Source organism: Cloeon dipterum, chromosome 3 (assembly GCF_949628265.1).
Source record: "Cloeon dipterum chromosome 3, ieCloDipt1.1, whole genome shotgun sequence".
In the NCBI taxonomy this organism is placed as follows: domain Eukaryota; kingdom Metazoa; phylum Arthropoda; class Insecta; order Ephemeroptera; family Baetidae; genus Cloeon; species Cloeon dipterum.
The window spans coordinates 8,393,370-8,404,315 of NC_088788.1; the positions used below are offsets into that span (position 1 = coordinate 8,393,370).

The window sequence follows — 10,946 nt, forward strand, 5'->3', positions numbered from 1 at the left end:
TGAAAGCTCTGAACCCCGCCACTGATACTAACAAAACTTTTGTTTAATCATTAGACAATAAATAATATAGAGGAAAAACAAAGAGCAGCGTTTCTATTAAAGATTAAAGACATGTACAAACTACTGGGAGCATATAAAATATTCTTGCTTCCTGGGCTTGGTTGAATTCGAAAATTTTGATTTGCAACTCTTAAAATGTATTTAGATAAACGTTTAGAAACTTCACTGAAATCCGTATTATTACAAAAAAAATACGTACAATAAAGATATACACTCAAAGAAAAAATTCTCATTTTGAGACGAAAAAATCGGCTCTCAAGTGAGAGCAAAAAAAATTCGTCTCACTTTGAGAGCGAAAAGCGGCCTGCCGCTTTTGCGTCTCAATTTGAGACGAAAAAATCGGCTCTCAAAAGAGAGCGAAATTTTTCGTCTCACTTTGAGAGCGAAAAGCGGCCGGCCGCTTTTGCGTCTCACTTTGAGACGAAAAAATCGGCTCTCAAGTGAGAGCGAAATTTTTCGTCTCACTTTGAGAGCAAAAAGCGGCCGGCCGCGTTTCGCTCTCAAAGTGAGACGAAAAAATCGGCTTTCAACTGAGAGCGAAATTTTTCGTCTCACTTTGAGAGCGAAATGCGGCCGGCCGCTTTTGCTTCTCAATGTAGAGCCTATTCTGTTTTGTACTTACGATCGGCTATGGCAGGCCCCGCAGAACTTTATTTTCAATCCATTTGATGATCCGCTTGGCCGAAAAACTTGAAACGTCGATCACGAACAGCATTATTACCGCACTTTTTGCCACTTAGGGACAATGCACTTGACATAAAACGACCTCAAAACCCGACTAAAAACGCCAGCGTGAGCCCTTGCCGCGAAAATAGACGGACCAGCTGAAACTGAAACTTTAAAATGTAAACAATGACACTGATAGGCCAATTTTAATTTTTTGGACCAATCACAAATTAGTTCTGGTTATAACCTCACATCCTTGACTTTGACTGGCGCGAAGTCAGTCTGAAAAAAAATAGAAACAAACTAATTTTTTTCAAATCAAGAGAGATGCCAACAATAATAAAAGTGGAAATAAATTATAAAATAAATACAAAATTAATTGAAATAATAAGTGGTATAATAATTAAAATTATGAAAGAGTAAAATATAAATTAATATGGATAAAAGAAATTTAAATTAAAAAAATAAATAATTTAAACATGAAAATAAATACAGTCTTTAGGAATTATTGTTAAAAAAAACTTCTTAAATTCAAATCTGGAATATATAACATGCTTCATAAAACGAATAGCAGGTAGACTGGACATGGCTTAAAGAAGTATACATGGTTAGACTCTCAGTTACACTGTTAGGAATAAACCTTTTTTTAAACCAATTGCTTGCATAATTTTGAATGTTAATTTTGATTAAATCTTTAGAAATCTAGAGTCGGCCACAGGGACATCATAGATTTCAATTTCACGTACAAATTTACATGTTTTAATGTTTCCTGAGCGGCATATTAACAATGAGCAACATAATTTGAATCAATCTGGCATATTTTTTGGATGAGGACTGTCATCAGTGATGTAAATTAGTGATTAGAAGCATCGTTTTCGTCTTCTTTCATGACAGTATGGACCTGCTTTTAACTTGGAAATTTTATCAAGAATTTTAATTTTAACCCACCAATTCTAATTAATCTGAATTGAATATATTTAAACCATCTCAATTAAGAAAAAACATAATAACGGCGCATCTCTTCCAAATTTCCGCAAATTTGCCTGAAACTGCCCCGATGGTAAAATGTGATAACATGCACCAGGAAAGGAAAACATATGGCTACAAATAAAAAAATTGATTGGACGCGATTTTTTGACTTCAAATTCGAATTGCAGCAAAACAATCGCCACTGGAGCTTTGGAACTTGTTGTGCTGTTGCAGATATTTACGATCATCCTTTTCAATTTTAAAATTTCAAATAATTTTGCTAAAGGGGACCTTGACCTTCGACCTGTGAATGTTTTTAAAATGAAAAGTCGCCCAGGAACGTAAACTAGGTTGGGCAGTGTAAATTTCAATTTTAAAAGCAAACGTAATTGTCTCATAAAAATTCAAAAAACAAATCGCGACCAATCAATTTCCAAATTCGCGGAGAACTGCGCCATTATTATTAATTTCTAAATCTAGACGGTTTAAAATAGAGCGTCCATCGGGATTATTTTTGTTGTTGCGAGTTTGACTTCTTCGAAAATTATTTGCCGGGTTCGGCCCAGTCCCGGGACAATGTTCTAATTATTTGCGTGATATCCCAGAAGCCTGAAAACAAATTCCCGGGAAATCCTGGCTTTCTGGTCAATCTATGCATAAATGTCTCAAAATTTTTATTTGTAGCAATATTTTCCTTTCCTGGTGCATGTTATCACATTTTACCATTGGGGCAGTTTCAGGCAAATTTGCGGAAATTTGGAAGAGATGCGCCGTTATTATGTTTTTTCTTAATTGAGATGGTTTAAATATATTCAATTCAGATTAATTAGAATTGGTGGGTTAAAATTAAAATTCTTGATAAAATTTCCAAGTTAAAAGCAGGTCCATACTGTCATGAAAGAAGACGAAAACGATGCTTCTAATCACTAATTTACATCACTGATGACAGTCCTCATCCAAAAAATATGCCAGATTGATTCAAATTATGTTGCTCATTGTTAATATGCCGCTCAGGAAACATTAAAACATGTAAATTTGTACGTGAAATTGAAATCTATGATGTCCCTGTGGCCGACTCTAGATTTCTAAAGATTTAATCAAAATTAACATTCAAAATTATGCAAGCAATTGGTTTAAAAAAAGGTTTATTCCTAACAGTGTAACTGAGAGTCTAACCATGTATACTTCTTTAAGCCATGTCCAGTCTACCTGCTATTCGTTTTATGAAGCATGTTATATATTCCAGATTTGAATTTAAGAAGTTTTTTTTAACAATAATTCCTAAAGACTGTATTTATTTTCATGTTTAAATTATTTATTTTTTTAATTTAAATTTCTTTTATCCATATTAATTTATATTTTACTCTTTCATAATTTTAATTATTATACCACTTATTATTTCAATTAATTTTGTATTTATTTTATAATTTATTTCCACTTTTATTATTGTTGGCATCTCTCTTGATTTGAAAAAAATTAGTTTGTTTCTATTTTTTTTCAGACTGACTTCGCGCCAGTCAAAGTCAAGGATGTGAGGTTATAACCAGAACTAATTTGTGATTGGTCCAAAAAATTAAAATTGGCCTATCAGTGTCATTGTTTACATTTTAAAGTTTCAGTTTCAGCTGGTCCGTCTATTTTCGCGGCAAGGGCTCACGCTGGCGTTTTTAGTCGGGTTTTGAGGTCGTTTTATGTCAAGTGCATTGTCCCTAAGTGGCAAAAAGTGCGGTAATAATGCTGTTCGTGATCGACGTTTCAAGTTTTTCGGCCAAGCGGATCATCAAATGGATTGAAAATAAAGTTCTGCGGGGCCTGCCATAGCCGATCGTAAGTACAAAACAGAATAGGCTCTACATTGAGAAGCAAAAGCGGCCGGCCGCATTTCGCTCTCAAAGTGAGACGAAAAATTTCGCTCTCAGTTGAAAGCCGATTTTTTCGTCTCACTTTGAGAGGGAAACGCGGCCGGCCGCTTTTTGCTCTCAAAGTGAGACGAAAAATTTTGCTCTCACTTGAGAGCCGATTTTTTCGTCTCAAAGTGAGACGCAAAAGCGGCCGGCCGCTTTTCGCTCTCAAAGTGAGACGAAAAATTTCGCTCTCTTTTGAGAGCCGATTTTTTCGTCTCAAATTGAGACGCAAAAGCGGCAGGCCGCTTTTCGCTCTCAAAGTGAGACGAATTTTTTTGCTCTCACTTGAGAGCCGATTTTTTCGTCTCAAAATGAGAATTTTTTCTTTGAGTGTATTGTGCTGCAAATGATGGCGCAAGTAAATCGTTAATAATTAGGCCTAATCTGGGATGATTATCTCACTTGGACAAACCATGTCTAACGAAAAAAAGCAATTTTGTTTAATAAATCGCGAGCTAGCCTTGAGTCAATGGGTGCGAGTTGATTGTGCTTTCAAGCACTTTAAGAGCACACTAGACCAGTGACGCTGCCGGCGCAAACAGGTGCTCTTTATTTCTGCGTCTCACCTTACTCTTTCTCGATTAGTGTAAAAATCAACGTAGTTATTAAAACGTAAACTAAAAGTTAAGTTAATAGGAAATCGTTAAAAAAATTTTGTATTCTTTTAGTTATATTGCATTTAAAATTAAATTAATCAAATTTTAAAATTTCATTTTATTTAAATAAAATTAATTTCGAAATTTTCGTCATTAATTTATAAATAGCTTTGACTTGTTCAAACAATTAAATATATTTAGTGTCCGTGACGTAGAGAAGTGTGGCTGTGTGGATCTTCTTTTCATGTGATTTAATTTAGGAGAGAGGTTCAATGAATGAGTTTTATGAAACACATCAGTGTCAGAATTGCGGTTAAATTGCGATTAATAATTGATCACTGTCGGTAGGAAAGAAAGAACATTTTGGCTGCTGAAGGCGTATGAACTGTTGAAAATTGCGGAAAATTAAACAATTAGCATAAAAAGAGGATTAGTGGCAAGCTAAATAATTAGTTAACCTATAGTGCAATATTAATAGGATTAATAGCACCGATACTGAATTAGAAATACCGGTATGATAATAAGGACAGTGACACGCCTACCTCTATATAATAACCACATTGCGGTTAGTGTAGAAGCTGCGCTAATTAACAAGCAATTAGCTGACTAAAACATCAGTAAGTTTGACATGAAACATTTGATTAAACAGCTTGAATATCTGCCGGAGGCAATGCATGCCAAATATAGTAGTCTCCGTGTACATTTAACTATTAATAATTAAATTATTTATAACAACACGAGTGACTGTACACATGACTCACGTACAAAACTAAATAATAAAAATAAAACTGACACAAGCGCAAAGAGAAAGGAGTTGATGAAATTCCAGAATTTTCTTAAACTCGAGAGTAATTAAATTCCCAACAGTTCATATCACACATATGGGAAAGAAACCGGCATTATATCGCAGGTATTTGTTAAACTAGATGCTGAGCTGACAAATTTCTCCCGATGAAACACATACATACGGCACCAAAACACTCCATTGAACGACTGAAGCCAAAACTCAAGCCAGTATAAAGGTAAATTTTTATTCATAAAAAATATAAAAAATCACTTACGAAACAGATCAAGGCATTGTTTTGGTTCTGAACTTATATGGACCGATCGCTTAAAAATTAAAATTAAACCTGTGTATTTTTAAGTATTTTTTTAAAAATGATAATTTTTATTCAGGTATCGTTTTACCATCGAGATGGAATCAGCGGCCAAAAGGAAAAAAATGTGTCGAAATGATTCTGCCGAAGGTAAATATAATCAAAATTCAATTATTATACTAGTCTAAGTTTTAAATTTGATTTAAAGGCAGTGCTGAAAGGGTAATTGGCTTTTGGGATAAAGCCGTTGCAGCAGCAGCAGCAGCAGTGAGGTATATCAATTTAAGTTAAAGAGGACAATGTTCAAGTTCAAAAACATTAAAAACAGTCCTCTCTGATCGATAATTAAAAACAACAGGTCCAGATTGATCAATGGTTCATTATTTGCAGGCTGACGTGCATTTTGATCATTCACTACAATTACGCTGGACAGAACAAAAAAGATCGGAGCAAAGACGACTCAGCAGACTGCGAAAGGATTAAAAAAACTTTTGGAACTTGCCTAAACACTCGTGTCCGCGACACAAGTGGCCGCAGCGATGAGGTCCTTGATCTAATCGGCAGCGAAGAAGGAATGAGAAACTTATTCAACCTGAATGGTATACTAAAAGCAGCAGTTTATTATTAAAAACTGCTTTTCAATTAATAAGCGTGTTCTCTATAAATGCAGGCGATCAAAAACCAGAACTTTTCATGGTATTTATCATGACGCACGGAGGAAGCGATGGACTGCTAAAAACTCATCATGGAGATCAGTTCTACGTGTCCAATGTGCTGGAGCAGTTGCACAGAAATGCCTCTCTTGAGGACGCACTCAAGCTCCTTGTTGTTTCGGTAAATTTATAAATTTCCTAACTTTATAAGTGGATAGATGAAAAGTTCAAGGGAAAAAATATCTAGCAGCAGATTCGGCGTCTAAAACTTCAAATAAGTCCATGCAAAATAAAAAATAATTTCACTTTTTTATTACACAGTGCCTGAATATTTGATATTCATTAATTTATGATGATTCAAGCGTTTCAGGATTTGCTATATTTATTTAAACGTGTAATCAAAATTAGTTTTGCTAAAATTTTAAGGGGTATTTTAGTGCAAAGCATGTGATACAAATTGATCAGTCCATGAAAATAAGCTGAGATCGTAGGTTAATTTTTTTCTAAACGCAGTCCCCAAATGCGTTGCTGTAATAATAAATAAAATTACTGCTTGACATTTATAGGCTTGCCGTGGAGACATTCAAGAAGAGGTTATATACCGGAGGGAAGAGATGCCGTTTGATGTCCAAGGCGTTATTTTAAGCAGTCAGCTTGATATACAAAAATTTCAAAATCTGAATGCAACTCAGATCAAGAGTGTGTCTGGGATGGAGAATATCGTCATTTTGTCTTCCTGCGTTGAACGTCGGTGAATGAAATATTAATTCATGGATAAATTTACTAACATTATTTTAAAACCAGGTACTACTTCCCCTCGAGCAGGTGGAACATTTCTCATTCAATCCTTCTGCAATGCTTTCGAAAGGTTGGAGAGAAACGTAGATCTAGAAGAATTTCTCACCAGAGTCTTGAATATTCACCACTCGGAAAACAAAAAGTGGGGATACGGCTCGACACCAGAGTACATGGTGATCACGCAGAGAAGACTCACCTTTTCAAGGCAAAGCTTTGACGGAAAAGGCCGCGAAGAAGAAGAAGGGTCTTACAGCTGGCTGTCAGATGCACAAACTCCTCTTCTCAAACGTGATGCTCACGTTTACTTAAATTCAGCCAGCAGCTCAACTCGTGAGACGGTGAACTTGATCAAAGAAGACTTGCGGAAAATTTTCAGCTTTGATGTAAAAAACCACAGCAATCTTAAGCAACTTCAGAGCTCAGGTGATACACATTATATAAAATCACATATTGGAAAGCCAATTCCACTTATGTGCATTCTTGGCGTAAAAATATTTTGATGCTAATATTAAAAATCGGTTCAGTCAATCGCGGAAGACACCAAAAAAATATTTTCTTAGCTGTCGTTTGTGCAGAAATTCTGGTTATCAAAACGTGAAATGAGAAAATTAATGCTATAAATGCAAAAAATCTAGATAAAAACATAAATTTCAGCGCCAGAAGATTTAAATAAAATTAGCGGCTCTGATCAAAGGAATTTCCCTGTTCCCATGATAATTCTTGACTGTCTTAAATTACAGTTGGCGATCAGGACGGGGAAAAAGCTGGCTGTATCTTCATGCTCATCGTGACCATGCTTTCCAGGAATGTAACAACTGGAGAACTTTGCGTTCTTATGAACGGACAAATGATACCAATGAAATTTGTTTTGAACACAATGATCGGTCCGACCACTGCCAACTGGATCGGGAAGCCAAAAATTTGTGTTTTCCTGAATACTTCAGCGGACACTGAATCTCTTGCTATTGATGTTTCCAGGGTAATTTATGTTATAAACATTATGCAAAGATCCATATTTTTGTGTTAGGACTATCCACGAACCCAATATACGGTCAGCGGAACCATCCACTCAGGCCTTTTGACCTTAATTCTGCCGCAAAATGGTAGTTTATTTGAAGATTTAAATTTATTTGGTTTAATCCGCGTTTTTCTTTCAGATGCTCCTGATTTTTTCCTCAAAACGCTCACAGATTTTGCTGCAACCAAGAAAATAGAAAGCGGAACATTCCAACAGTTCTTCCACGAAGTGCTGCAAAAAGCGTCGACCGCGAACGACATTCCCCCGATGATCGTCAGCACTCTGCCCAAGAGTCTAGAAATGAAATTCCCCAAGCCAATTGTGATCGACAGCTTCAGGATGACGACGCCAAAGGAAACCTTTAACGTCTCTTTAACAGATCTGGAGCGTTTGGTCAGCATGGCAGGCGCAATTAAAATCTGGCCAAACGCCCAAGCAGAGGAGACTTTTGCCATTGACGCAGCGTCAAAGGGAGTTGTTCCGAAAGGAGCGAACCCGATGACTCAAATTGAGGAGCCCTCAAATATGGAAGTCGAAGTAATGGCAGAAAGCGAAGAAAATGAAGCAGAAGAGCAAGCTCCAGAGTACAATGTGTTCTTGGTGGTGGCTGAAGCTGGCTCTGGCAAATCGCACCTGGCCGCACATCTGGCAAAATTCGCCCAGAACCGGCGGTTGGTCACTCTTTTAGACGATCCTGACAGGAGCAAAGGATTTAAAGCTCTTCATGAAGAATATCTTAACAATCAGCCTTTTGGTGCGAATCAAGTCTTATTTCTCGACGCGATCGATGCTTTGCATGAAGAACTGCTGGAAAAAGTGCTGAGGATGGTGCAAGCCCTCGCCGAAAATAAGGTGGACCTCTGGATTTTTACGAGGCCCGAGGGCGGAGCCAGGTTGAGGGGTCTTTTCCCTGTTACCGTGATCGAGATCAACGATCTCTCCATGGAGAGCAAAAAGATATTTCTGCAGCAAAGCGGATTCAATGATGCTAAAATCGAACAGGTCCTGAGAAAAATTGAAATGGAAGACGCTGGCGACCTAATCAGCATAGTCGGCAACCTCGAAAAGGTCTCTTCATTTCCAGAGCTTGCAGATCCAGAATCCGTCAACATTTACGAATTGTGCACTCACATCTTCCAAGAAGCGGTCGATTCGTACATGGAGAAACGGCACGCATCATTTTCAAAGACCAAACGTAAAATTCAAATAGATAAAATCGAGAAAAATCATTCCAAACGCGCCTCTATCTACTTCCAAGAAGACCAAGACATCAGTGCAAACGAAACTTGCTCAGGATACGACGTTTTTCACGTCGCCGACACAATGGCTGCCTACCACTTTGTCAAGAATGGCGGAGTTGAGAGTGTTGATCAAATCGTCGAAATGAAAATCGAGCCTAGAAAGAAATCATGCCTCAAACGCATGATTGTCTCCAAAAAAGTTTTTGATCAAGAGCTCTGCTCTTATTAATTTAAAAAAGCAAAACTGCGGGCATTTCGCTATAAAAATGTGTGCCTTAAATTTATCTTATAAAAGTTAAAAAACGATATTAATTAAGTAAATTATACTTTGCACTTAAAATCGCAGAACTTTACAACTGTCGAGAGCACTATTTTAAAAATGTCAAAAATATTCATCGTTTAGGTGAATATTTACTAGTCGAGCTGTGGAAATTATCCCAATTTAAATTTAGGTCGAATTTATAAATTTATAATTTAGGCATTTAAGCAAGCGACTATGTTTACTAGATTTGTTTGACTCCGTTAGGCTGGACAAAAAGACTCATGCCAAAAGTGTTCTTGGCTATTCCAAGCTGTGCAATTGTTGATGAAATCTTGGCAAGTGCATTTAAACAAAAATCAAAGTATCTCACCAATTTTAATTCAAACTTTAAGAAGATCAATAATCGATAGTCCACAGGAAAAAGCATAGATGCGTATTCAGTTAAAGCCAAAATTAACTAGGCATCGCATTTAGGACAAATTTTGATCAAAGATGCCGCAACGTTCAAAATTATGCTTTTCAATTTTTAATTTTATTTTGTGTAGTCTATGAAATTTTTATTTTATTGTGAGACGTTACTTAAAATAAATCTTTAACACTTTGTATTAAAAAAACTGAATTTATTGGAATGAATGAGCCCTCGCCCCCTTTTACGCAATCCAGAAAGGAGACACTGACCTGGGCCAACGCTGTCACTTCGTCATTTAAGGCCGAGTTGACGCGCAGCGAACGAGATAATCTTACAAACGAGTGGGCGAGAAACGCGCGCGAGTGCCTTACTCAACGCGGTCGAGAATCAGGCGTTTTGTCAACACTTCCAAAATAAATCGCCGCGCGCGCGTTGGCGCTTTTCTCGCTTCTCTGCCACTTTGTTGCACATTTACTCTCTCGTCAGGCGCAAAGGTTTGCAACACCAAGTTACCAAATAATGCTTCTCAGACAGGCTCACCTGTAAAATCTAAATTAATTTTCAAAATATTAAAAAAATAATTTAATTCATTTTGTAAGCACTGTGATTACAATAATTACAACAATTGCTCGGTTTATCTAGATCAATACCGACAATTTCTGTTCTCACGGTGTTTTGCCATTTTCTATTTCCCCAGGGGCAACTAATGAGCTGCATTAATTATTATTTTTCGACGCAATAATAAAAATTAAATTTTCGCTTTCAATTTGTTACATTTGGCTGGCGACTCGCCCAAGCGGATCGATTTGTTTACAGTTACACGTGAGCGGCGCACGTTTTTCGCCGGCTGTCAGCTCCTTTTTTCCGCCGAGTCAGCCTGAAAATGAAACAAAATAAACGCCTCCCGCCGGCATTCACGATGCCGCCGCTACGTGCCCATTGTCAGCAGAGCGACCGCAGTGTAATTATTGCAAAATACGACGCTCTTTTCATCTTGCGGCCGCACCACGACAACGAGATCATCTTTACACTCCTCCACGATCCACGGCACTGCGTTTAACAACAACAGAGAGAAGATGAAACTCACACCAACCGTTTCTCCTGTGAGATTCAATGCCCGGAAAAGTGTTTTAACTGTAATTGATCATTTAATAAGATTTAAAATTAGCAATTAATTTAAATTATAAATTTTAGAACTCAATATACACTGATGAATTGATAATAATAAAAAATTTATTAAATAATTATCATTTAACTGGATAATTTCTTTTTG

The 10,946-nt window shown here is 36.8% G+C and overlaps 1 protein-coding gene across 1 annotated transcript; it reads left to right on the plus strand.

The window, feature by feature from the left end:
• Positions 1-4,015: 4,015 nt before the first annotated feature.
• On the plus strand, positions 4,016-10,923 carry LOC135939792 (uncharacterized). The gene is made up of 11 exons (XM_065484360.1): positions 4,016-4,812; positions 5,122-5,217; positions 5,372-5,442; positions 5,501-5,564; positions 5,683-5,891; positions 5,963-6,126; positions 6,512-6,692; positions 6,750-7,166; positions 7,484-7,722; positions 7,771-7,846; positions 7,901-10,923. Exons 3-11 carry the CDS (start codon positions 5,391-5,393, stop codon positions 9,229-9,231), a joined length of 2,733 nt encoding a protein of 910 aa, XP_065340432.1. The 5' UTR covers positions 4,016-4,812; positions 5,122-5,217; positions 5,372-5,390; the 3' UTR covers positions 9,232-10,923.
• Positions 10,924-10,946: the final 23 nt, after the last annotated feature.